A 27,889-nucleotide genomic window follows, 5' to 3' on the forward strand; every position below is an offset into this window, starting at 1 on the left:
AAGCAATGATGTTCACATTATCAAATACTTGAATAAATAAATAAAGGACCTCTTTACTATGAAAGAGTAAGGCAAGTTTGTTCTCATTTTTTTTATACCAGGGCCACAGCCATCTCTGGGAGTTAGTTTTGGAACGCCATTCGGCTCAGGTATTGGCACTGGCTTGCAATCAAGTGGCTTAGGTTCTTCAAGCCTTGGAGGTACACTTTAACTTTTCTAATCTTTCATTGAATTATTATACCACACATCTGAATCTCTTGCAAACCTTTAACTCCACTAAGAGAATGATCTGTTTCAGGGAAGACCTTATAACTGGACAGTCTGCACTTTCCAGACTTCTTGTGAAAGGGGTTGCTAAGGCTAATACTAAGGCTAATAAGCCATTATAGTGAAAACCCACGGTGAAGTAATCACATAGAAGTTCTGTTCTGAAAGCTAGGGAAGTACATAAAGTACATCTATTATAACTACAACTTGATGTAATTTTATATATATGAAAGTTAGGCACCTGAGACACTGGGTCACGCTGTAGTTAATCCATAGTAGTTTTTCCCCTGTATGTACAACTGTTAACTACAGGGACCCATTTCTGCTTGGATTAAGATAAGAATAAATGCAAAAAAAAATTACTACAGTTCTGGGATCCTGCCTGCTGAAACATACTTGCTTTAGCTGTCACTCTGTCCCCTAGTGCTGAGGTGGAAAAAAATCCATCCTCAAGCTGAAAAGCAACATTTGAAACTGAGGGAAAAATACTAATCAAAATGTTAGTATACTGGTGGGGAATATATTCCAAGAGGACACATGGGTGTGGAAGAGTAGGTGGTAATAAAAAAATGACAAAATTAATGTAGACATTTTCATTTAAATATAACAAATTCTCAGTACTAGAACTACAACTAGAAACTTAAATGATTAGTAGACTGTAAATTTCCTATCTGTATAGGTCAGGGGTTCTTACAGTGCAAGTCAAAAGACACTAGTGTCCTCTGAAGCTTTTGTATGAGATCTGCAAAGAAAATTGTTACATCTGCTGAGCACAAACATACTTTGTTGTGTTTTTTCTTGTTGCATCCTCTTCTCTCTGCAGTACACATTTCTACATTTTGCCTCTTTGTGAGCCGAACACATGAATCAGTGTTGTAATGTAATTAAAATAATTAAATATCACTCAGTATTACAAAGATGTTGTAACTTGGACTTTACACCTTGAAATTATCTTTAAATCTACCAATACCTTTCTGATCAGAATTTAGGTTTTTTCAGATAAAAGAAAACCTAAACAGTGACAATAACTGAGAACAGTGAGCAAAAAGAAAAGTAATTGTCATCTTTTGACAAATCAAGAAGACTATCTGATAGAAGCAAATGTAGAAGAATAAGGGAATACATGCAAAATATCCTGCAGGTGTGCCCATGGAAACAAATTGGCAGAATGAATACTTAAGATTTTTTTCTTATCTTAAGGGTTGGTTTTTTTAACAGAACAATTTTTAGTGTATACTTTTGAAACATCATTTTAATTGGGGAAGTATGCTCTCTTTCCATGATAAATATTCTGTGAATTTTGTCAGTGATAAAACATAGAGGCTTTCGCATTTAAAGCATATATGATATGTAGCACATAGATCCTGTGCTTCACTAAATATTTGCAGACAGCTTGCCTGACCATTGGCAATTAATTTCAAACTAGATAGGACAAAAGAGTGTATCATTTAAATAAACTTATCTTACTTTCAAATGATATTTGTCATATACCGTTAAAACTTAGTTTGATTTAAAAATTGCAGAAGACTAGGGAACACTGCTTCAGATAGTGTGTTCAATGCTTACTGGTTTTAAAATCTAAAAATTATTTCTCTGAAGGAATGGTAAAGGCTCAATTTGCAGTAAAATACAAGTATTTTCCCTGACATAAGAAACTTAAGATGGGGGCATAATTTCCTCAAATAACAAGTTCTGTTCTCTTTTTGAAATCCTCTTGAGACGGCCACAATGAGAGAATCTATTTCCCTTACTGTTACTTTTGTCTGGCCTCTGTCTCAAACTGCAAATATCAACATACTTTTCCTTTGAAGTGATCTCATTAATAACACAATTTGAAATCTTGAGATATTTATATTATGAAATTATAAATGTTAATTACAAAAATAATGAGTTTTATTACAGCCGTATGTTTATGGCTGCCCGTTACCCCTTTATTGTCATTTCCTAGATAGAGCTAATCTTCCAGAAACCTGGGGACAGGGTGTGGGTGATTCTAAAATAAGCCAAATAAAAACTAAAAATGCTTACTCTGTTGCCAGTATAGAGAATTTTCCTTTTTCGGTTGTGGATGAAGCTTGTGACTTTTTGCAATAGAAGTCATATGACTTGTGTCTGAATTTTCTTAGAGTTGGCCTCTTTGGTTACCATTTTCTTGCCAGTTTAACAGCAATTCAATAGCAATTTTATAAACTGATAGTTTACTTCACCTGTTCTTGGAGCTTTTCCTTTGCTCAGGTTTGAGGGAAGTAGTTTTCTCCAATACTTTCCCGTTTGCAGTGTTTCATTAATGCAGTGCTGTTGAGAATAAAACACTCTTGAGGCAATAATCTTAGGAGTATTTGTTTATCAAATAATACTTAAAATTATGTTTGTTGTTGGAATACTTGCCCAAAACCTACGTGTCTTTAATTGCTGTGTCTGTAATTTTTTTGTTGTATGTCTTACTATTATTCTACTAGGATTTGGAAGTAGCTCTGCCTTTGGAAGTAGTGCCACAGCATCATTGTTTGCGTTTGGAACTACAAGTAAACCATCAGGAAGTCTAAGTGCAGGTTGGTTTGTTTCTCTTGAATTCAAGTTTATTTTAAAGCAAAAATGTTATAATCAAACTACCGCACTCAGTCTAAGAAAGCTACTGAAACTTAAAATTGCATGTGTATATAACCATTAAATTAACTATTTGCTTACTAAATACACATTTTTGGAGAAGTTTTTAGGTTCTGGTAAAGGTCTCCTAGCTAGACAGTATTGAGTGAGCAATGATGTCTTCTGTTTGATGGTGTCTAATTAGGAGTGGAAGCAGATCAGATGCAGTCTGAGGTGCCGAAATGCAGTTACTACTTGAATGCATAGGCTATACAGTTACTGAGCTATTGGAATTAGTGTACAAATTTGTGACAGATATACCAGTAATTTGACTTCCTGTATTTACAAGTAAAGTTAAAATTGTTTTTTAGAAGTCCAGAAGGATTCTTTAAAACTGTTTATCTGTTTATTCTTTCTATTTGAATAGTAAGTTACAGGTATTGTACCTCTGCATATATCAGAAATTCATTGCATTAACTACAAAAACATTTCTGTGGCAATTGAACTACTCTATGCTCATTTCACTTTTTTGGTTTACCTTTGTTGATGGTGAGAAAATGAAAATATGGATGCAATTGCTCCTTAACTCAGGTGTCTGAAATCTTAGTCACTTCTACAGCTTGCATCTCTATTTACTTTTTAAATAGGAGTTTGGTTTTGAGCCAAATAACTTACTATAGTCTGTGTTACAGTCTTTCTCCCATGACAGATTGAAGGAGTATGGTGTCTCCTGGGATTTGCTTTTGGTAGCCTGTTTCTTTTTTTAAAAGCAAAATGGGGTTTTGTAACTGTTATTCATACAAACATAGCAAGTGGCAGGTGTTTATTAGTAAGTTCCCGGTAGGTTGGTTAGCTTGGACTCTTGTTAGTTGCTATGCTTTTCAGTTTGTTTTGTTTTTTGCTTGGTTAGTGATGAGTTACCCTGTCCAATTAGGCCTGTGAAGTATCTTAAGCTTTGTATTATGAGGTGGAAATAACTCACTAAGCTGGCTGTGTAACATTCATGAATGTGTTAACACCCTAGTAACTTCTTGATAGAACATCTCTTATTTTGCAGTGTGCAGTGTCTAAGCATCAACTTCCTTTTGCTTAGCTATTTTTTCCTATCAGAAGCAAGTGGAAAACTTACACTTTTACATTTCTATCTTGTAGCTTATTTTATTCAGCCTATTTTGAATTACCTATTACTAATATTTATATAAATAGATAGTCTTGCAGTATTTCAAGCTGCTAAATTACAAAGTACATAATTTTGTTTTAAGTATTTTAAAAACATAATTAGAAAAGCAGTTGTATGGATCAGTTGTCCACCACTAATGAGGTATCAAACCAAAGTAAATAGTAAGTCAATATAATTCCCATTATTTTGTACTTATAAAGTGGTCATAAAATCCTGACTTAGAGTGGGATTAGGGAATAGAAACCTCCATAAAAATTTGGTAGCCCAGAAGCACGTCAACTTCTACCTTTTATATCCTTATGCTTATGGCTTCTGGATCTTTAATTTTATTGAGGGTGTATAAATGGGTTTGAATGATGTCTGAGGCTAGCCAGGTTATATATATTTTTTTAATTTTTTGTCCTGTTTCTTAGATAACATTTACAGGATCTTGAAACAGTATTCTGGTGTATATTATTGTTATCTTGATTCTGAATATTTTGCTTTTGAAAAAAACAGGAAAATGGGGTGAATATGGGTTATAGGTTATACTGTTGTTACTGCTTGTGTTTCGATGCGAGCACTTAAATATTTTCCCAAAATAATGTCTAGTAAGTGTTCCTTCACCCTGTCCTTCTAGGCCACTTAGATAATGCCCCGAGTCTCCTCCACATGTTTTCCATCAGTTTGTTCTTATTTTAGAATGAAAGTTACTGATCCCCAAATTGCTTCTGTCAAGTGTTTGTAAGTTATGAGTTGGATTTAATTGCTTTAAAGGATTTGAAAGTGTTTCCAGTAGTATTACTGCTCTTCTCAATTTCTATGTTTGAAGAGAAAAATTAGTCCTCTGAAAGTACTTGAGCATCTTCTAATAGTAAATTTGGCTTTGTCCAGAGCAGTTGTTGTATCTACTGTGTCCAGACTTCCCTCTGAAACACACACAGACACTGTGGAAAGCTGACTCCAAATCAAGTCCCAATTAATTCCTGCTCGTATACATCTGGTGGCAGCTGAAAAAGCTGATGTGAGTGGGATGTTGTAAAGAGCATTAAGACTCCCAGAGTGATGGGAAAAGGGGGAAAAAAAATGACCACTGAATTTATAGGTATAATGTTAAGGGGAGGGGAGATGTACACACGCACTATTTTTGTGGAAACTGAGATGGTAAATGTACTTTGAAGAGCTGACTTGAGAATTTGTGTTGGAGACTTACTTTTATTGAAGAATAGCAGCCTCAGTACACGGGGGAAAAGATAATCAAGCGGGATCGTGGCTGGACATACTCATACTGCTGAAAAGTGGACCTGAATATAATGCATGTGTAACTGTGAGCAGCTTGTAGATATGAAGGCTATAGTAAACCGGTCACAAAGCTGTGCTGGAAATCTTTTGTGACCTAGAGCATCTATTGGGGTTTTATTTCTGTGTTTTAAAAGTATTCAGACATTGAGTTGAAGATGCTGATGTGACCAAAGGATTGCTGTAACGGTCTGCTAAAGAACTAACAAAACTATGTTAAGTAATGCATATTGAGAATATATCTTTTTTACTTGTGAACCAGTCCCGTTTTTTCTTATTATTTTAATTGTTTACAGGTTTCCATACGCAACATGTATGAAACTATTTGTTAAATTCTTAACTTGTTTATGTCATATTTATATTATGATATTTTGTATGATTGGTGAACTTACTCGGTTTCTTGAAAGAACAGAAAGTGTAGTTGTGAAGTTTGCCTTCTTGTTAACTAATATTTGAGAAATTTCTAGGTTTCTTTAACAGTTTCAATTGTTACCCAAGTTGGTTGTGTGTAACTGATATAAATTCACAAAAGAAAGTAGAATGAGTTGGTGTTACTCTGGCTGAAAACTGTAGGCAGACTTTAACTGACCTTGTTTTATAGCTAAACCAGATCTTCGATTTGTTTACCTTGATAGAAGAGGGTAGAGGAGTTAAAATAGCACAATTTGCTCAGCTAATCATGCAGTTTTTCCAAAACTTTGTTTTCAATGCTGGTTTTTGGTTTAAGTCATAAAGGGCGTTTTTAAATACCAAGAGTAAGAACTTGACGAGGATTTCGAGCCTTTTCTACCTTCTCATTTAAGGTATGTTCTGTGCCACATACCTTATAAAGGCAGGCAAAGGTAGCCTAGTCAGTAGGGCACAAGGCTGGGAGCTCCAACTCCAGCTTTGCCATTTGCCTGCTGTGAGTGGAGTGGGCTGTGGGCTGTGGGCTGCTTGTACTTTTGCCTTCCCTCCCAACCTACGTATGCATTACGTATTTAGGCTGAGATGCTGAGGGGTTATGGTTCTTCTATTGTACTATTTCAGTGGGACTTTGGGTGCTACTGTTTTGGATAACGGTATAATAGATGTGTGATTTGGGATATAATTGTTTACAGTCACTGAGGTAGGCATCCAAGTTGTCACAGTAAGTCCAAGTGTGTTAGCAATGTGGCATACTATTGTAGTTCCGTGTTAGTATAGAGTATTACAAATATCGGTAATAAAGTGGTTGGCGTTCGTAACTACAAGGAGAACAAACTTGCAATCCTGATATAACTTATGTTTTAAAATATTTTTCCCTCCCTCATAAGGCTTTGGCAGCTCAACTACATCTGGGTTTAACTTCAGCAATCCTGGCATCACTGCATCAGCTGGCCTGACGTTCGGAGTGTCTAATCCTGCGTCTGCAGGCTTTGGGACAGGAGGGCAACTTCTTCAGCTGAAGAAACCTCCAGCTGGAAACAAGCGAGGGAAAAGATAGGTGCCCCTTTTAGGCAAGGGGAAGTGAATCAACTTTGTTCACCTGAAAAGTCTATTTTTCTAGATTGATGCATTAATTGAATTGCATCCCAGGAGATTTATAAAGATTTTGCTACTTTTCCCTAGTCTGAAATACAAAAGGAAATCATATTGAACAGCTATTTTCTTGTGAATAGAAACCCGTTTATGTATTTTTATTTTTGGCCCTAGTTTTAGAAATGTTCTATACTGCATTATTATTAAAGAATCTTGTAAAACCATTTATTTAACCTAATGTTAGTAGCAGAATATTTTTTGTTAATAAGCTTTATACCATATGAATATATGCATATTTGTTTTTTTGTACAGATAAAATATATTCTAGTACAAATGCTAGAGTTCATATCTTCTGTTCCTGGATATGGCCTTTAAATCTACTTCAGGGTCTTTTTGTGTATATGGATGTAAATATATACAGTACAGCGCACACATATGTGTGTATGTATGTGTATATATATGTATAAAATACAGATGTGCAAACCTTGCCCCATAGACAGGTCTCCTTTTCTTTATATGTTCCGTTTCTCCATGTTGCCCTATGGTCCCATTTCTTGATGTTCCTAAGAGTTTCAAATAGTGGGTCCTGGGCTTGGTCGTCATTGCTGCTTGTGTTTTATTGTTTAAGACCAGCTAAAATACAATGTTTACTATCTCATAAAGTTTGGTAAGTAGTGGTTAGTAGCTGGATTTTATTTTTAAACCTTTTTCTTGACCCACTTAGCAGCCAACTCTAAAAAAGGATCTAAGATTGACACACACATTTCATAGGTAATGTTTGCAAACTGGTTTTGGTTTTTTCTCCTGAGCTGAACAGTAGAGTTGCAAGATTTCAGCTGAAAGCTCAGGGTGCCACAAGGTCTGTGTGCAAGCAGAGAGTTGTTGAGCTAGTTGAGCTTTTCACTGCAACTAGGGGAGATAGGATATGCTATTCTAATGGAAACCCAAATTAGCTGTTAAAACCAGAGTTGATTCACTAGTTTCTCATAAGCGCTACTAGCATTGACTTTCAAGAAGTTGCGTATCTGCTTTCAATATGAGGTATAGCATGATAAGTTGCTGCTAAAGAATGGAGGAGGAAAATGATGTAATTGGAGGGTTAAAGCTATTGCAACAGTAGTTTATGTATCTTGCATATTACATCACAGCTTGTTATGCTGCATCTCCAATTTGGTGTGCACGGGAAATACCTGGGAAAACATCTTGAGGAGGAGGTAATAGACCAGTTGAATCTTTGCAAATAAAAGTAGAGCTTGAAGTGTGAACATGGAACTTTGGAGCCAAGTTGCTTTTTATGTAGAAGATGTTTTGTATATAACATGCATCAAATGAATATCCACAATCATTTTCACAAAAGCACCTTTTTTTCTAAAACACAGTTACAGTGCGTAAGATTTTCTAGTACCAGGTCATTTGCTTTCTGTTGTTAAAAGCGTTACTACCATTTTGTATGTTTTAGAAACAATGTCTGCATTCAGCAGTGTTTGCTTTTTGACAAATGTTCAGTTTGTCACTTGATCTGATAAAATTAAGGGAAACTGAGCAGAATTCTTCACTTTTGTACTTGTATGTTATTGCATCTTTGTGAGAAGTCCCTTAGGAAGGGATATAATGTGGGTTTTTTAATGTCTCAGAATAATAAAGCTTACAGTTTATTTTGATTTCAACATTTTTTAAAATTTTATTGGGCTGCAGTCAAAACCGTAATGTTTATTCCTTTGTTATTGCTTTTTTTAATAGTTAATGTGTTAAACCACTGGACTCTCTTGTAATGTATTAATTTGTGAAACTAAAATTGTGTACTGTTTGTCCATATGTGCAACTTACCATTGTGCAAACAATAAAACAATAATGCTGTGATCCTTGTAATACACATTTGCCTATTTGAAAGATCATTTCCTGCTGTTTTCCTGTGTTATGGGTGAAACAAAAATGTCATCAGCTAATATGTAGAATTGTTTTTCCTAGAATTATAGTGCAAAATTGTTCTTGATGAAGTTAGGGCCTTGATCTCTGGATTGTAAGTGGGAGAGGTATTGTATTGTGGGTTTGTCTATTATCTTCTCACAGTGCGCTGTATACATCTGGCTCGTGCTGGAACACAGCACTGGGTATGGCTTTGTAAATTCAAAAGCAGTCTGAGGCTCCTGGGTCCCTGTGTTCTGTTTTGTTTCACATTAAGGCAACAGTTATTAATTACAGTTATTAATTACAGTTATTAATAAGTTATTAACAGTCCTTAAATTAGCCTAAGTAAAGAAGTGATTATCTGACAGAATAATCATGTGCTGTACTAGAAACTAATGTTAAAATGGGATTTGAAATAATTATATTCCCACAATATTGACTTGAATTTAGCCATGGCAGGCTGGGCCGATGGGCCGAGGCCAGTGGTGTGAGGTTCAACCAGGCTCAGTGCCGGGCCCTGCCCGTGGGTCACACCAGCCCCAGGCAGCGCTACAGGCTGGGGCAGGGGGCTGGGAACTGCCCGGTGGGAAAGGGCCTGGGGGTGCTGGCTGACAGCCGGCTGGGCATGAGCCCCCAGTGTGCCCAGGTGGCCAAGGGGCCAGCAGCGTCCTGGCTGGTGTCAGAAACAGTGTGGCCAGCAGGGCCAGGGCAGTGACCGCCCCCTGTACCGGGCACTGGTGAGGCCGCACCTCGAACCCTGGGTTCAGTGTTGGGCCCCTCGCTGCAGGAGGGACGTCGAGGGGCTGGAGCGTGTCCAGGGAAGGGCAGCGGGGCTGGGGAAGGGGCTGGGGCACAAGTCTGACGAGGAGCAGCTGAGGGAGCTGGGGGTGTTCGGCCTGGAGAGGAGGAGGCTGAGGGGAGACCTTATCGCTCTCTGCAGCTGCCTGAAGGGAGGGGGTAGGCAGGTGGGGTCGGTCCCTTCTCCCAGGTAAAAAGGGACAGGATGAGAGGAAACGGGCTCAAGTTGCACCAGGGGAAGTTTAGAGTTTAGATTGGATATTAGGAAAAATTTCTTCACAGAAAGGCTTCTCAAGCACTGGAACAGGCTGCCCAGGGAGGTGGAATCACCATCCCTGGAGGCGTTTAAAGGACAGTGCAGATGTGATGCTTAGTGACATGGCTTAGTGGTGACTTGGCAGTGCTGGGTTAACAGACAGATTCAATGATCTTAAAGGTCTTTTCTAACCTAAACTATTCTATGATTCTATGTCACCTTTTGTTTCCAGGGCATTCACATTTTCTTACACTTTTTTTTTTTAAGGTAATAGGGTTTTGTTAAACTTCAATATTTGAACAATCCTTCTGACCCATTTGACTCCTGTTGTTATGAGGTTTATTACTTAATGCCTTTTTTACTCAGCCTCAGGGATTTAATCTTTATAACCCATCACTGCAGTTGAAGTGCCACAGTGAGGAGGTGAGTAGGGTGCGTGTTACTTTGATAACTTTTTCCAAAAAATGGTTTGCTTTCCATTTTCTCACCTTTTAGAAGTAAGGTAATTCTACCTTATTATGAACAGGTTATGATTAAGTTTGGAAGCTTCTACAAACTAGAAAAGGTTCTGGATTGATTTAACTTTTATTTGAGTATAGATCTGCCCCCACCAGAATATCAGGTCAATTCTGTTGAACACGTGCATGGAAAACTCGGAATACATGCATACTCCTGTCCTAAACAGGTCAACAGCTGAACGGGCAAGAGCTATTTTTCTTGTTTGTTCAACTAGTGTTTCACAGACTGATGGATTTCCCTCTTTCTTTTCTCTTCAATGCAGGTGTCGCTCTACAGCATGTGCTTGGGCAGCAGCAGGACAGCAGCTTTCTAGAACGTTGTGTAATTGCTTCCAAAATTCAGTTCTGATTAGAGGCTGGGCAAGAAATCCCTCACTGGCTCTGTGTATTTAATGTGGCTCGTTGTGGTAAGAGGATATGCTTCAGAGGTGATGATCCCAGTCAGAAAGGCAAGCTAGGATGAAGAGGTTTTGATCAGATGCTATAGCATAGTAAAAAGGGGAAAAACACAGACTTGACAAGTATTCAAAATCGAACTATTTATTATATGAAACTTGAAATTCTGAAAAATACCATGTACTCTTCGTAAGAGAAGAGCCTAAGTTCTCACGCGGGGAAAAAAACCCGCCGGGCAGTTGACTAGATTCCCAGTTGGGTGAAAATTTGGGGAAAAGAATATGCACAAACTATGTACAGCTGAGTAGCTAAAGCCAGTCTGTTAACTCCATGGTTATGTACCTAGGTAGAAGCTACTCTAGACTGAAAAAATACAGAAAACCTCTAATTCTGTTAAGTGTTAGCATTTCCTGGAGGTTTGGACTACCTTTGTTTCTTCATCAACATACACATAAAGGAATCGAACCTTTGAGCATAAACACTTTTGCTGTTGTTCTATCCAGGCATAAGGCAAGGTACATGTGATAAACGAGTCCTTTTCCACCTTTTGAAAGGTGGAAAAAATGTCCACCTTTCAAAAAAAGACTTGGAAGGGCTGGGCCCAAAGGCTAAATGGTTGTTAGGCCAGCACTGTCCTAGTCCTTAGTAGCGTGGGGACATCATCTCTGCTGGAGATGGATGGAGGAGTGGTGGTGAGCGTACCTGTATCTTACCAGTATGTCGCCTTTGTTGATTTGTGCTCTCCAGCGTGTTGCCTCCTTTATCCTTAACAGCAACACCAAAGGTAGCTACGGTCATTCTGATTTAGCATTGGGTTGGACCAAGTGAACCTACAGAAGTGACAGCAACAGGAAATGTGCTAGCCTGAATGCCGTGGAAATGAGTCTTAGCATTATCTCAGTTTCAAATAGGAATGGTCTTTTCTTCCTTTTGCCTTTTATTTTGACCGCTGACTAGAGGAACTGGTGGCTGGCTGAAGGAACACGCTGCAGCTAACGTCACCATTGCTTACCCCCATGGTAGTGGTGTAATGCTTAAACAACTAGAGTAACTTTCAAGGAGCAGGCAGATGTTCACTTACCTCTGGCAGCCAAACCAGAAGTCAGCCTGATCCCCAGGGAGGGTGAGACCTGCTTTGGCCGTTAGCTGAGCTTATGCGGTACAGACCACAAGGGCAAAGCTCCTACTCAATCCCCTGGTAGTAAAGTGAAGTTGATGCTGAGCTCTGCTCTGCAAGTAAAGAGGGAAGGCTTTTAATGTTGTTTATGTTGGCTTCGGGCATGGTAATGCTCTGTCAGTACCAACAGCAACCTCCTGCCTGTATCGGAGATGTGCAGAAGTGGCTGGAACCACAGGGAGGCTGCGGGAGCCTGTCCAGATTGCCCCATGCAGGGCAAGAATTGTTGTACTGGAGATGTAGGTCTAACACAAATGCCTGTTAGCTTGAATTTATACTTTGTTAGTAACCGTATTTAGCTAGAAATACTTTTCTGTGTAATTTGTCACTTTACACTTGAGAAGTATCACCTTCCTCATCACCTCTCCCCACGCTTTATTTCTAGTGCCGCAGCAGCCGGTACAGCTGTTATTTGTTGCTCTGTCATGGTGATACCCGCGCTGTGGTGGTGACGGGGTCTGCCAGGCTTCGGAGCTGCTGAGCAATACTGGGGCAAAAGGCATGCTTGAATAAGATCGTGGGCTCAGGCAGATGGATGGTGATAGCATTCCAGCAGTGACAGAAATAGTAACGTTAAAAAACAAACACCGTTGCAGAGTGGCAGATGTATCATTTAAAATTACCTCTGAGAATTTGGGGGGGGTGGGGGGTGGGGATTCCGAAGCCTCATTGCTAGGTTATATCATCTTTAAGGTAAGTTGTATTTGAGCTGTGCTATTGATGTCAAGTCAAATAGCAATGATGCAAGCAGATAGTCTTTTTACTTCTTTTGTAAGCAGTATAAAAAAAACCTTGATCTAGAAAATGTTCCTGTAAATATTGTTAATGTTTTGCACCAGGTTGCTGATTCTTGCTCATCTGCACTAATAATCAGTATAAAATCTAAAACTGCAAATTAAGCTGTAGTAAGTCCTGTTGAACTGTACCAAGAGTAGCAGCACTTTTTTTTTTTTTTTTTTTGGTCCTCACCTGCAGCTCATTAATCTTACTGTTCAGGCAGCAATGTGGACTACAGCTGTATAGTGATGCTACATTCACTATGTGGTGCCTGAATCCTTGTCTTGTGCTATGGTATTAGGAGGTGAGCAACAGTAAATTTGTTTTGAAATTATCCTTAGTCCTCTCTTCCTGCATTTGATAAAATGTTTATGCTTTATGGTCTGCATGGCATAAATGGGAATGTGAATACGGAAAATCATTGTACTTCGGGCATTTTCTTCTTTTAATGGAAATAACTTTATAATAATGATACCTTGTCAAATTGGCCTGCCTCACTGGGAGGGCAGGCTGTGGGAAGATGGATTTAGTCCACAAGAAGTAATTCTTTCTCTCTTTTTGCCGGGGGGGGGGGGGGGGCGGGGCAGCAAACATTCTTTTCTTCTTGCTAGTGGCTGGAGTGATCGGTTAGAGCAGAAATTATAATTCAGTTAGGAAACCCCTTTCAAATTGAAGATGTGCACATCAGCTTTTTGTCCAGGCTTTTATATATTCTAACAGCAATCCATTGTGTCTGCAGTAAGTGGGAGCTCCAAAAATCAATATACTAAGATGCCCCAGGAGAAAAGCATGACAGTTGTATTGATCAGTGCCGAATAGTTGGAGGACGATGCTAGCAAACTCCCTAAAGCCCTGGTCCAGCAGGGCTCAGTGTTAAAAGTGGGGGAAGTTTTCTTAGAAACAGTCTCCTCCTTAATTTGTTGCAATCTTGCCCTGGTGAATTTGGAAGGTGATGTCCCCCAGCAGTTACAGATACCGTTACCTGGTCACCTCCCTTCAGCCTCCATCCTTTAACCCCATTATTGAGACACGGGTGCATTTTGGAGCCAGACGTGCGATACTGGAGGTGTCTGCAGCGGCTATGATAACGTGGTGCCAGCGCTGATGTCTGCTGTCAGTGCTGCATGCACTGAGGCAGCGAGCACTGATAGCAGAAGCTGAGCTCTGCACATTGATGTGCTTGCTGTGCAGATTCACAGGCCCAGCCCCTGAGGTGTGCTAGCTTCATATAATTTCATTCAGTTATTTTTGCACTCCTTTGACTCTTTCTGTGAGGGTTTTGGTGTTTGTTGTGTGTTTTTTTTTTTTGTTTTTTTTTTTCCTTGGGTCATCTTGTTCTAATTATTTTCCAGGAAATGAGAGCCAATAAAAGAAAGCCTTTCTGCTATGAATACATGTGTATTTAAAAATGTAGATATTAAATATGTTCCCTAAGCAGAAATAAAAACCAGTTTGGCTTATGCAAGTAATACCACAATCAGAGTAGCAGTTTGGGCATTTAAATATACTGATAGTGTTTAAATAATACTTACCACAGGTACAGCTATACTAGTGTAAAAGGTAGCTAATAACCAGGGCAGGAGGAGAAGGAAACCCTAGTAAGTTAAGCTCATATATTCTGGTAAATATCCTCATTTGGGAAATGACATTAATATAACCTGTCAGTAAGGACTGTGCTCTTAATTGCAACAGTTCTCCGTACAAACCCCTTCGTGATGGTGCTTTAATAACGCTACCCTTCCCACCAGCTTCACATGGGGGCAGCAAGGCATTGCTTTATCGGCAGGAAATACGGGTTTACCTGAGAAGCAATTTTGCCAGGATAAATGTACGATATGCAGGGATTTCTGACTTCAAGGTAATTTGTTTGGAAGTTCAAAAAAACCACCCCAAACGACAAGACAAACAGTTTGTGTGTTTTTTTTAAATAACTAAACCCCTACATACTCAGCTTGGCTTTCGGGTGGGAATTGATTCCATTACTTTATATTACCAGGAAGAGGAATCTAGTGATGAAGTACAAACTGCTATAAAATCCAGCTCTGGCAGTAAGCATGGCATGGCTTTTACATGCCAAGTAATCTAAACAATAGTACCATGATGATGAATTCTAGCTTGTCTCTGGGAGAAAGGAGGGAGAAGAATTCAGGTTACAAGTTTTCATCTGTACTTCTGATTTGCAGTGTTGTGGACACAACTGCAGAGCCAAAGTAATTGCCAAGTTTCGGATGAGGTTACAATATTGTTTGACAGTAATGATGTAATGGTAGATAGACTAGCTAAATGTAATGAGAAAGGTACATAGAAGCCTGTCTGGCATCCAGGGTTGGGCAATGAAAAGCAGGTAAACTCACTTGTACCCGAGTGACTGGGCTACCAAGAATGAATATCCCAAAGGAGAAGAGGAGGCGGCATCCACCCAACATCTAAAGTTTGTCTACAGTGAGTCAAAAGAAAAAGGGGATAGGAGTTGCTGCCGGTTCTGTGTGTCTGTTACCGTTGAAGGAGTGTGGTAAATCTCAGAGCATGGGTTGGAAATGCAACAGGGAAAGCAAAACATCCCTAACAGCAAGAGCTGCTTACCCGCCCACAGAAGCTCACGGCAGCTTGGAGAGTCGCGTCGCAGGGTTTTCCTTTTCCCTGCTCTAAAGAGATTCCAACAAAAATAGAGATACAGAACAAGGTGACAGGTCTGTGTTCCTGCTTTGTCTTGGAGAATTTGTTAAGATGGACACCCAAGTGGGAGAGGCACTGTTGTTTCTTGTTGTTACAGTTTCTTCCAATTTGTCCTGTCTCTTCTCCCCTTCCTGCCCACAGCCAGCCCCGACAAATGTTTGTGGTACCTCACTGTGACCAGTTCAGCAGCTCAGACTCAAGGTGGGGTGTCCTTGCTTTCCCCCCTTCTGAAGTGGGAGCTGTTCAAGATGAAAAACGTGCTTTTGTATTATCCCTCTTTTCATGCCTTTCCTATTTCTGATGTCTTTTTTTGATGTAGAAGCAGTTGCATTTGCAAGGAGCTTTTAGCAAACGGGGCCTGCAAACCTAAGGAAAGCAAAGCACCGTGCTCTGAAGGCACATACTTGTGAAAAATTCCCATCTGTAGAGGGATTGTAGTAGTAAAACAGAAAAAAAGCCTTTGTTACAGTAAGGACAATACCTGTCAAGGCAGTGACCAAATGAATCTACAAGGTAAGAAGACACCGGTGTTACACAGTCATTTAAGCATGCGGTGGCGATTAACCCACAGCAGCTTGGCCTGCAAGGATCAGCATCCTGGTCTGGCACTGGAACAGGGAGCTGTGTCACAGCTCCGTGCCCGGGCGTGCGGGTGTGTGGTTATCACTGCCATGGCCAGCGCAGTGGCTGGACACTGTGTTCTGGAAAAGCTGTACGGTGCTGTAAATGTACTTCCTCCCTGTACTGCTGCACAGGCAGTTTGCAGTTCAAAGCATCAAAAATGTTACGGAAAATGCACTTTTATCAGTTTCAGACGACTAACAGAAGTAATTTTAACTATTTTCCTTGCTTTGAGAAGATTTTTCAGGAATCACAGAACAGTGTGAGAGTTCTTCAAATGACTGAAATAAAATGTGGTACTTGCTTTCCTGGGATCATGCATTTGGCTTAAGAAGGGCAAAGAACATTTCTACTGTGCCAAAGGCCTCAGAAAACTACACCTGGTAGAAAGAGTAAAAATTCAAACTTCTAGAGAAAAATAAAGCAAAGAGTAGAGATTTATAAATGATGTGAGCATTACTGAATATCTCTAGGCTTTAAATATTTACCCACTCTAACATATATATGATGTTTCAATTGTTTCTAAAAGCTGAATGTGATCGTTTGGATGGGACCCCGTGAGCTTGGTGTCCTGTGCTCTGGGGCCTTAGTGATGGGTTTAGTTCATGTTGAAATAGATTGAGCTAGTGTTATGAGGTTGCTAGACACAAAGTGTGTGAGAAAGTTGCAGAGTAGAAAAGATAGTTGCTATACTGATGCATTTTTGCATATTTTAGTTTGGTGTTGGGGTTTGGTGGGTTTTTTTTGGTTTGGTTTTTTTTTTTTTTTTGTGCACTTTAAATTATACAGATATTACCTGATCAGCTTGTAAAGACAGCTAGAAAAAAATTCTTTATGCTGATTAGTCTTGCTGAATATGTTCTAAAGCATTTTGCAAAGTGCCAGATGTTTTTAAGTTTTACAAAAGCATCATGAGGTGTGCTATTATCTCTGGTTTTACCCAGACAAGCTGAGACAAATTCTGAGCTTGAATATATAAAGTACCTGTTACAGGTAATCTCGGCAAGGGATCTGGTGCCGGTATTTTGTTGCGATCAAGGGCTCCTGACTGGGAATACAGGTGGGCTAGACAGGTAGAAGAAGCCTTATCTTCCAGAAGCGTGTTACTGCTGTTGAACGAGATATACCTCCCCGGGGGTCAGTGCAACCATGGACGTGAGGGAGGGGGCTGGGAAAGGATTTTACCTGCCACGTACAAAAGAATCAAGAAGCTGCTTTTCCTATTATAAAAACGCCAGCCCGAGCCATGGGTGATGACAGTGGTCTTGTCGGAAGACCTCTGTGGACGCACGCGTTTGGCCGTGGCTTTAGCTCCTTCCCCAGGCGCCCCCCGTCCCTCGCCGCTGACCCACACACGGGGGAGGGGGGGCAGTGGGTGCTGTGGCACTGCGGGCCCAGGGTATGGCATCTGTCGTGGGGCGCCCCCCCACCCCCCCCGCCGCGGCAGCCGCTGCTCGGGTTTGGGACTGGAGCATCGCCGGCTCCGCCGGGAAAATTCCTGCGCGTTTCTGCCCGTTTGTCCAGCTGGGTCGATACGGGCGATGCAGAACCTGTCGCGCCGCAATCCCGCTTTTCATCTCGGTAACGACGCGCTTTCCCAGAGCTCCGGGTTCCTGATCCCTCTGAGGTGCGGCGGGAGACGCGTGGGAACCGCCTCGGCACCCAGCCCGGCCGCGGAGGGGACGGGGCTGGGAAACAACCGCTGCGAGCACGGGGGGGGGCCGGGGGAGCACGAGGGAATTAATTACCTGGGCCGTAATTTGACCAGAATCCGCTGGTCCAGGCTAATACCCCTGCGGAAGCCTGCAGCTGTCTGCGCAGCGGTGGAGGGAACAAAAGAGGGAGATGAAGGTGGAGGGGGAAGGACCGGTGTGTTGTTCGTGAGAAGCAACGATTTAATTGTAGAAGGAAAGCTTGAAAGAATGAGGGAAATAAATAAACATAACGGTGCGGTCACCTTCCTCGCAGCAGGATGGCAGCAGGATTTAAGAACAGCACCAGGGACCGGAGCTGCCCGGTTTCTGCCTTTTTCAATAAAAAGAGGCGGTTTCTCCCTCGGTGGCGAAAGTTTTGGTTGGCAACACGTGAGCCGGCTTCCAGGAGAGAGAAACAACAAACTTCCCGGCCGCTGGAGCGGCTCGGGCGGGCTGGAAAGCGCATCCCCGCGCCTTGGCGCTGCCGCTGCGCTGGGAGGAGCGGGGAGGCAAAGCCACGGCCGGGGGGCGGGCCGGGGGGCCGCCGCCCGGGGGGCTGGGGCTGGGCCCGGCTGTACCCCTCAGCGGGGAGCCCGCCGGGCCGCGCCGCTCTCGGAGGGGGTAGCGGGCCGCCCCCCGGCGGAGCCCCCTCCCGCGGCGGGCCGGGCCGGCCGGGCCAGCGGTGCCGCCCCGTCGGGCGGGCGCATGCGCACGGGGCCGCCACCGCCTATAAGGGCGGGGCGCGGCGACCGCCCCCCCCAGCGGCCGTGGCGGGCGCGGCGCCGGACGGGGCGCGCTGCTGGTCGCCCCCCGGGCGGGCGGGCGGAGGTCGGTCCCGCTGCCGCCTGCTTCGCCCATGGGCGCGGCGCAGGGCCGGGCCGCGGCGGCGCGGCGGCGGGGAGGGAGTCGCGAGTAGCGGCGCCGGCCGCCCCCCCCCGCGCTGCTCGGCCGGTCCCTCCCGGCGGTGGCGGCGGCTCCGCACCCCGCGGGCAGCGCCGGGCATGCGGCGGCGGCAGGACCCGCGGCGAGACTCCCCGCAGCGCGGCGGCTGCACGCCCCGGGAGGCCGGGCGGCGCGGCCCCGGCGCGGGGGGGCTCTGACCGGGCGGCCGCCCGCCCGCCGCCCCCTCGGCGGCGCCATGCGGGGCGGGCGGTGCTGGCTGCTGCTGGCGGCGCTGGGCTGGCTGCTGCCGGCGGGGGCCGCGGCCAGCGGCGAGTACTGCCACGGCTGGCTGGACGGGCAGGGCGGCTGGCGGGACGGCTTCCAGTGCCCCGAGCGCTTCGACGGCGGCGACGCCACCATTTGCTGCGGCAGCTGCGCCCTCCGGTACTGCTGCTCCAGCGCCGAGGCGCGCCTCGACCAGGGCGCCTGCGACAACGACCGGCGGCAGGGCGGCGGCGAGCCCGGCCGCCCCGGCAAGGACGGCCCCGACGGCGCGGCAGGTGAGGCGGCCCCGGCCCGGCCCCCGCGGGGTTGCGGCAGGTGAGGCGGCCCCGGCCCGGCCCCCGCGGGTCTCGGCGGGCTTCCCGCCGCCCCTTCCCCCCGCCGCCGGCCCGTCCGCAGCTGCTGAGCGGGGGCCGGGGCCCCAGGCGTGGCGGCCCCTTTCTCCCTCTCCCTCGCTGAAAGCCCAGCCCTGTCCCCTTTAAAAGGGGGCGACGCCGCGTCCCGGCGGGCACGGGCTCTGCCCCGCTCCGAACGGGCTCTTCTGCCCCCCTCGTGGGAAGGAAGAGACGAATGGCCCATACGAGCCAAACAAAGCAAGCAAGGTGACATGTTGGAATGACTTCTGGCTGGGCCCCCACTCTAATTGCGGGTGTTCTTCCCACTCGGGAGCCCCCACTTCTGACGAGATTAACTTTCAAGGATAAACTCTACCTCTCTGCTGCTGTTTGTTGAGGGATGCCTCACGCTCGCCCAGAGCCCTCGCTGCCGTCCGCACCCGCTGAATGCACTAGAAGTAGCCTGAAGTGATGTTATAATTAGGACAGATTTACTCTCAGAAAACTTGCCTGCTGCAGTCTGTAGCAAGTGTGTGCACCTGCTCAAGAGCTACTCCAGCACCAGGCACGGAAGTAGAGCCGATTTTTTGCAAGCCTTTTGTTAGAAAAGCGCTAAAATTGTGGGAGAAATGGGCCCTTTTGCTTATAACTTCCTCCACCCAATTAGCTGTGCAAGGAGTTGGTCTGACAAGCAGCCAGACAACCCCCCTTTTGCAGTTCTGAGAACAAGGCATTTTTCTTGACAATTCATTTTCTTGGTTAATATTTACTGGTTGGCAGGTTTGGGAGCCACAGCCATGTGCTGGCACTGGGTAACTTGCAGGAGGGGCAGCTGCTGTGCCAGGGCTGCCTTAGCGCTGGTCAAGTAGAGGTCCACAGCCCTACCTGTGCCTCGGCACTGCCGGGTTTCAGCGGGAATGATGAAGCCCAGGCTTGTCGTCCTGAGCATCCGCAAGTGCTAAAGGGAGGCACCTTCCCCTCATTATTCCTGGATATATCCATGCAGATTTCTTACAGAGGCAGAGAAAACAGCTTTTTCCCTGGGAACGCAGAACAACTGGAGCCCAGGTCTTTCCAGGGATGGTGTTCACCATCTGCCTTGTCAGGCCTCTGACCCCACCACTGAAGCATCACCCACGCTTTATGCTCCCACCCTTCACTCTTTGTGCCCTGATGTCCCTTCTTTAAGCCTCGCAAGGAGTGATGCTGCTCATCTGCTGGCAGTGAAGCTTTGGAGCATGGAGCTGTTGCCCTACCACCTCCCCCATGGTTTCTCCCTGCACCCAGAGCTGATGGGACGCGCATCTGGCTGCTCTGCACCAGGGCTGCAGGGTGGCAGAGCCCCTGTGGCTGGTGCCTGGTCACTGCCTGGCTGCCTCCCTGCCCCAAGGGGTGACAGCACCAGAGAGGGCTGGTGCTGAAGTGGGATGTGATGCAGCACTGGTGTTTGACTACCCTGTGCTCCTCGACCAAAACCCAGCGTTCTCTTGCCTGATTTTTCTAGTAGGGTGTATCAGAGACCCCATCTGGTAAGGTGTGGAGTAGTGGTTGATGTGGTCTAGACCACCATCAACAGCAGCTAGCTGTCCTCCCTCCAGGCAGGAGCAGTGGCCTTGCCTCCCTGCTAGTAACTTTAAAGATGCTTTTGGAAACGCTAGCCATTGGCTTTGGCAGCCCTTTTCATCTTGCCTGTGTAAAACGCTCAGCTGCCCACACAGCTTTTAGTGCTCACCCTGCATTGACCTGTGCTGGGGGTGGGGGGGCTTGGCTTGGGTGAGGGGGGGAGTCTTCTGCCAGAGCTGCTGCGGTTGGTCCTTGCCCCCCCAGTGACAATGTTTTCCTTGCTGTTGCAGTGCCCATCTACGTGCCGTTCCTTATCGTTGGATCTGTATTTGTTGCCTTCATCATCTTGGGGTCGCTGGTGGCAGCTTGCTGCTGCAGATGCCTGCGGCCCAAGCAGGAGCCCCAGCAGAGCCGAGCCCCTGGGGGCACCCGCCTGATGGAGACGATCCCCATGATCCCAAGTGCCAGCACCTCCCGCGGCTCCTCCTCCCGCCAGTCGAGCACTGCTGCCAGCTCCAGCTCCAGTGCCAACTCGGGGGCCAGAGCCCCCCCGACCAGGTCCCAGACCAACTGCTGTTTGCCAGAAGGGACCATGAATAACGTCTACGTCAACATGCCGACGAACTTCTCAGTGCTGAACTGCCAGCAGGCTACCCAGATTGTGCCACACCAGGGGCAGTACCTGCACCCCCAGTACGTGGGCTATGCTGTGCAGCATGACTCGATGCCGCTGACCCCTGTGCCCCCCTTCCTGGACGGTTTGCAGAGCGGCTACAGGCAGATCCAGTCTCCCTACCCGCACACCAACAGCGAACAGAAGATGTACCCAGCTGTGACTGTGTAGCGCTGACGCCTTCCTCCCCCTCCACACCCGGCAGATTTTAATATCTAAACTGAACGAAGGAGAAGTGCTTCCTCGGAACGAAGCTCCCAGAACATCACTTGTAAATAATTCTGAGAGGCTCATGCATGTCAGACAGTGTTTATAAATTTATTTTCATCGGGGTCCATTGCCAGAAACTGTAGGATGGTATCTCTGAATTAACGTTGCCAGATACGCTCTCATTCCAGTGCGTGATTTACAGCGGTAAAGGATTACGCTGAAAATGCATATGTATTTCAGATCACTGTACTTGCGAGATAAATGCTGGAGCCATTAAGTGCCCTTCAGGTATGACATGGTCAGAAGTATTTGCCTAATTAATTCGTAGAAAGAGTTTTGTTACACTGTAGAAGATGGCAGTACTTAAGAAACCTCTTTTCTCCTCTCCCAGCTCCTTAATGACGTTTCCCATTGCTTTACAGACAATCACAACCGAGAGCTGAACAGTGCAATCCCTGTGTGCTGGGTGCTGGTACCAGCCCCTGTGGCTCCTTACACACCCCACCCCCACCCCCTCCCTATTTTGGGGTGAAATGCCATGAAAGGCTTAGTCTTGCAAAGACCGATTTTCCTTGTCCCTGGTATTTATGTAGGAATTGGAAGAGCGTGAATTATTCAGCTCTTCCTTCCAGTGCACTTGAAACCCTTCTTGATTTGGTTTTATCTCGAGATCAAGACCCAGTAGTGGTTTGCACAGACTTTATCTTTGTGAACTTTTTAGCAAAAACAGGGTACCAGGTGCTTGCTCTTCCTGATGCTCAGCAAAGCTTTTGGTACAGCTAGCGGCATCTGAGCAGAGGCTGTCTTTGTGGAGAAAGGTCGCGCTGTGACTCCAGGCACGCCTGCTTTAACCTCACTTCCCATGAAACAGTAAACCCGTGTGACTGCACACAAAGCTGTCAGCCCTCAACCCTGCTTGTGGTGGAGTCAGACCGTAGGAGAACGGGCTCTTTCCTCCCCCACCAGCCTGTCCCCAGCCCTGCTCCGACGCTTTGCACTGGAGCTGGTGGCTCTGACTTGCTTTGTTTCAGCTGGGGAGAAATACCTCTCCCGGCTGAAGATGAGCAGTGTGCTGGGAATAACTGGACTGTGCTAATTGTAATATATCACCCTGGATGCAACAAACTATTTAAGGCTGGTTTTGTCTCTTAAAAAGTCGTAGGTCTCTGCATTTCCATCCCTTTGCTCTTCAGCCAAAACACTGCAACAGAGGACTGGGGGCATATACCAAAACTGGGCGATTAGTGTAACCAGACCAGAGCTGATAAAAGGTTTCTTATTGTCTGATACTGTATCAATATGTAGCAATAACTGTGATACTACTATTTTTTGTATGTCTGTTATTAAATTACACATAGGTGCAGAAGCACTGCCAGATCCAACGGTTTACTCATAAACATGCCACACACAGGCAGTCTGCAGCGGGCTGAAACGGTTTGACGACTGACGTAGGAAAATGAATAGGCGGTCTATCCCAGATCTGCTGTTCCTGGCCGTGATCGCCCATCCAGCATGTAGGACCTGGACAGAAAGGTTGGCTTACAAGCCCTGGCTTCCCCTCCAGCCAGGCTGGGCGGCTTCAGCAAGGCAGCGCCCGGCTGCTGGAGGTGCTGGGTGCCTGCTCTGCCCACACCACCTGGGGGAACTTTAAAGGCAGTACGTGCACCAGAGCTGGGTGCTGCCAGGCTTTTGAAGGACCCAGCGTGCACTCGGGTCTCGTGGGGATGTAGGGTTTTACCTGCCCACGTTACAGCTTGGTCCCACGCTGACCTTGGAAAGCTGAGCTGGTGGCAGGCGCAGGGGCTGGCATGCCTGCCTTCAGCTGCTGCTGGCTCCGGCAGGAGCTGGAGGTGCTCAACCCCAGGTGAGACCCAGTCTGTAACTGGTGGCCAGACGGCAAGCTTGTCCACACCTGTGTGATCTTTTCTAACTGTGAACCAAGCCAGCTATTGCCCCCGCACCAGCATGCACTGCCTGCCTTGCACCTGCCCTGGCAAGGACACCTCCTCTGACCTATGAAATTCAGGTGAATCTCTTTGTATATTGTTTACTTGTTTAAAAATAAAAGAATAAGTTAAATTTAAGTCTGTAGAAATTAATTTACAACTGAAGGCAGAGAAATCTGAGTTGTAATAAAAGGAAGTTCGCGAGATGTCGTGGGGTTCTTTTTAAATGTCATGTACAATAATGTAAAACTAATGTTACCATTTGATAGAGCTTTTAAATCTCTGAAAGGGCACTTGCTTTAAAGTGTTTCTTACAAACGAAGAAAAAAGGCCCCTTTGTTTCTTAATAAATGCTTTATGGTGTGACTTTGTTTGCTTTGTTACAGTTTTTTTTCCCCTCAGTTTCCTCTGTCTACAAGAGCCCATCTGACCAACCCAGTTTTCCAGTCCTGGCAGAAAGCGAAGTTTGGCTTTTTGGCTGTGTTTTTAAAGAATGACAGCAAAACCAACAATTTACATGGCTGAGTGAATGGTGGGGCACGTCTGAGGGTTTGGAGGGAAGGGGAGCAGGGAGAGGGCACCTCAGCATCAGGTGCGCTGGGACGCCTCACGTCCCAGTGGCCGCAGGGATGGTTGGGGACCAGTGGTGGGAGCAAGATGGGTAGAGCCCATGGTCCTCTCCCTTTCCAATTAATGCCAAATACTCTGCATACATACAAATCCATGCATACAAAATACACATTTTCAGAGAATTTTTGCTTTCAATTGGATTCACAGTTACCAGCAAAGCATTTCAAGTGCATAGCTCAGTAAGTGGCCGTGCTGTTCCCCACCTCCCTCTGCACAGGGACCCTTCTCACCTGAGCAAACGTCATCCTCGTGAGACAAAAACCAAGCCCCCTTGTGCAAGGGTGCATAACGCAGACTGGGACAAGGCCACTCCGCTTTCACAGTGATTGCTCCCTCCTGCCACTGGTGATTCCAGCACCGGCACTGCCAGTGCTGCACCACGAGGGCAAGCAGGAGGGCGGCTGGGGGAGCAGGAAGGGCATGGGTGGGAAGTTGGGCTTTCTCAGATCTGCACCTTTATGACTCAAATGAACAGGAAAGAACAGTCTGGGAAGAACATAGCCTTGGTCAGTCTGTATTGTAGTGCATCCCAAAATGCTATGTATGGCTTCCTGGCATTTGGGGGAGGTGAAGTAGCCGGGCTGGAAGCAGAAAGCTGGCAGGGAAGGAGAGGGGTCAGCCATGGCTTACAGCAGATTTGCTGAGGTGGCGAGCACTTTGCAGCAGGAAAGGCCAAGGGTTTGTGTCAAAGTTTTCTCTCATCTTTTCACATGGTTTGCTTTTTATTTTTATATTTGCTTGTTAGTTTTTTTTCCTTGGTTGAGAGGGGTAGGATTTTTCCTGCTGCAGATGGTGACTATGGATGGCATGGGGAAAGAGTGTGGAAACCAACTCTGTGCAAGCACAAGTGGTGGTTAGGAGAGGTGCCTTTACTCACCTTGTATAGGCTACAGTGCTAGCTGAGACCAGGATCTGTTTGGTTGCAACTCAGAAGGAATAGTCCCACCACGTACAATACGATCACTGGACCCGCCCGGCGCAGCGCCGCTGCACAGCAGTGCTGTGGCAGCCCAGGGATGGGCTCGGACCTGGGACCAGGATGGGCACGGCAGCTTCCAGGTCCTACCAATGAACATGCATCTGTTCCACAGGAGAGCTGATCTTCTCCCTTACAGTGTAAGAGCCAAAAATACGAGGATTAGAAAAAAATGCAGCCACACTTCTAAGCCTGCTGCGTGGCCCATAAATACTTTTTTAGCCTTATATGGCTACAGAGTGATGGAAACACTCCCGCAGTCACTTCACCCACCCTGCCGCCCTGGCTGAGCGCTTCCCGTGGGGCTCTCCAGGGCAGGTCACACAGCTCCGTGTGGGATGACGGAAACCCGCCCTGAGAGGCCATACGCCTTTTTGCTTGTGCAATTTCATCTCATTACTCAGTTCCATCTTCCCAGACTTCCCTAAACAATTTCTCCTTTTTCCTGCTTGTAGGCAGTTTGAAGTATGTGGTGTACTTTTTCAGTGCCTGTTTCTGAACATTGCTACCTATTTAAGGCACTGAAGCGTCCAGTGTGCCATGCTCAGTGGCCGCGTGCACGGTAAGCAGTAACGATGGTGGGGAGAAGCCAGCAAAATCCATCCTAGCTGGGCTGGCACTGGTTTGCCTGTAGCACATACACCTCTAGTGTCCTCACAAGGGGAACTGTGGGCACGGCAGTGCCCCAGGGCAGCTGTAGGCAATCCCGCTGGGCTCAGCCCACGCTGGTCCGATGGCTTAGACCAAGACAGGGGCCTGGCCGACCCGTGGTGCCCAAACCACTGAGCCATGCAGGGGAACAGCACAAAAACCAGCTTTTCAGGAGACCCAGAAAACTTTACACCAGCAAACCCAGTAGTCACACCCCCTCACATCAAGCCTGAGTGATATTTTCCATTTGCATACGCCATTCTATGCTCAATCCCCAACAAACTAGATGGAGTGTTAGTACTAGCCGCCTCTGTACTAGTACAATTCTTAAGACCTCTCCTCCATAAATCCAAACAATGCACAATAACCTTCCTCCCCCTCTCCCAACTACTACTCTGACTCCTCGTCACCAACCCCTTTGTCCTAACATGAGCAGGCAGCCAACCTGTAGAACACCCATTCATCACCATCAGTCAACAAGACTCCCTCACCTATTTCACAATCCTTCTAATTCTTCTTCCCCTCACCGGGGCCTTAGAAAACAAAATCCTTAAATACTAAAAACATTCTAATAGTTTATAAAAACATGGGTCTTGTAAACCAAAGAATGAAGACTGCACATCCTCTTAAGAGTTCCCGCCAGCCCTGAGCTGGCATTTTTGCACCAAGTTATCCTACAGCTCCCCCAGATCCACCCACAACTCACTGTGCCCCCCTGTCCCCCCATGTATAATAGTGCATTAATATATTTACCCCATTAAGTTACAACTCAACGTAGTAAATACATCTAATGTATGTACTGAACCCATTGCTGCATAACCACGCACACCCCCTACCTGCAGCCACCTATACTGTCAAGGATTATCTAAGTAATGACACACGGAATATACACTCTATCCCCTCGGACTAAATCCATCTCCCTCGACTCTATACATTAATAATTTCTCCAGGATATGACAGTGCTCCAGCCCATACCATGAATGGTAGCAGGTCATAATACTTAAATCCTTTCTTGCCAGACCGGTTTCAGGTATCAGGTTATCTACTAATCATTCTTCTCGAATGAAATCAACATCTGCCGTTGCACATAAGGCCCTGCATGATTAGCTTCGGGATCATTCTTTCCCCCTACACTCCTAGCACAACTTGCTCTTTCGCGCTTCTGGTTCCTCTGTCAGGGCTACAACTTGCCCATTCCCCAAACCTCGCTTTTCCATGAGTCATCTGGTAGGCTATTTATCAGCTGTTTAGTCCCTGATTATGGCATTTTCCCTCTTTAGCACTTGTTGTTCTCTTGTTCTCTTTTTTTTTTTTTTTTGGGTGTCTTCAGGCTGCCCTTCCAGTGCACTGGGTAAATACAATCTAAGACCTGGGCATCATGCAGTTGGCGGTCTGTTACTCAGGAGCTACTGAATGAGATGGTTTGTGTGTTTGGGGAATCACCTTGACACTGATGCACTTTGTTTTCCACTCCGTTACCCCCGCTAACACTGACACGTATTGCTTTTTATGAATGCTTGTCAGACGTAGCTTATTACTCTCTCACTCCCTCTACTTTCCCAAGCAACACCAGTAACCTCTTCACTATTCTATCCCACTCAAAGCCACGTTTATTTATTCACCATGAATTTCATCGTGTTCCACGTGTTTTCAGCGCTGAAATTACATGAATAAGTGACACCCCAAAACTCTCATCCTTTCTCCACTAAAACTTCAGACAAGGCCACCCCCCTCTCCCAAGGCCCAACACATAACACTGAGTGAACAACGAACAAGTCCCTGCAGCTTACAATAAAGCACGGCACTGAAGGTGCCAAGACAGCCTAACCTATACACCAAGGGAGAAAAAAAGACTTAGTCCTAACCTTACCGTTGGTTTTGGCTCGACATATACATGCAAGTATCTGCGGCCCACTGTAAATGCCCTGAACCTCTTACTAAGATGAAAGGAGCAGGCATCACACTCAACACAGTTGTAGCCCCAACCACCTTGCTCAGCCACACACCCACGGGTACTCAGCGGTACTTAACATTGAGCAATAAGAGTAAGCTTGACTAAGTTATAGCAGCACTCCAGGGTTGGTAAATCTTGTGCCAGCCACCACCATG

The 27,889-nt window shown here is 45.5% G+C and overlaps 2 protein-coding genes across 4 annotated transcripts in view; both read left to right on the forward strand.

Annotated features, from left to right (window-relative positions):
* The window catches only part of NUP58 (nucleoporin 58), a 35,633-nt gene extending 26,949 nt beyond the window's left edge, over positions 1-8,684 (forward strand). For both annotated transcript variants that reach the window (XM_037376095.1, XM_037376094.1), the window contains exons 14-16: positions 102-200; positions 2,727-2,819; positions 6,607-8,684. In XM_037376095.1, the coding sequence (XP_037231992.1) occupies positions 102-200; positions 2,727-2,819; positions 6,607-6,776 (362 nt within the window). In that variant the 3' untranslated portion in view covers positions 6,777-8,684. The remainder of the gene's footprint in view (positions 1-101; positions 201-2,726; positions 2,820-6,606) is intronic.
* Positions 8,685-18,402: 9,718 nt separating this feature from the next.
* Positions 18,403-23,889, forward strand: SHISA2 (shisa family member 2). Of its 2 annotated transcripts, XR_005102773.1 has the most exons (3): positions 18,403-19,074; positions 20,985-21,865; positions 22,936-23,889. XR_005102773.1 is itself a non-coding variant. In XM_037378280.1 (2 exons), the coding sequence occupies exons 1-2, from the start codon at positions 18,771-18,773 to the stop codon at positions 21,536-21,538; spliced, it is 858 nt and encodes a 285-aa protein (XP_037234177.1). In that variant the 5' UTR covers positions 18,403-18,770; the 3' UTR covers positions 21,539-23,889. The 2 variants fall into 2 exon arrangements, 1 of the variants encoding a protein (XP_037234177.1); XM_037378280.1 differs by having other exon boundaries at positions 20,985-23,889.
* The last annotated feature ends 4,000 nt before the right edge of the window (positions 23,890-27,889 follow it).

Source organism: Falco rusticolus, chromosome 2 (genome assembly GCF_015220075.1).
Source record: "Falco rusticolus isolate bFalRus1 chromosome 2, bFalRus1.pri, whole genome shotgun sequence".
NCBI classification, from domain to species: domain Eukaryota; kingdom Metazoa; phylum Chordata; class Aves; order Falconiformes; family Falconidae; genus Falco; species Falco rusticolus.

Excerpts from the sequence above, each read along its gene's own strand:
- SHISA2 (XM_037378280.1), top strand. The coding sequence starts at position 18,771 with ATGCGGGGCGGGCGGTGCTGGCTGCTGCTGGCGGCGCTGGGCTGGCTG. Across the intron at positions 19,075-20,984 it reads CGGCCCCGACGGCGCGGCAG|TGCCCATCTACGTGCCGTTC; the intron begins GTGAGGCGGCCC and ends TTGCTGTTGCAG.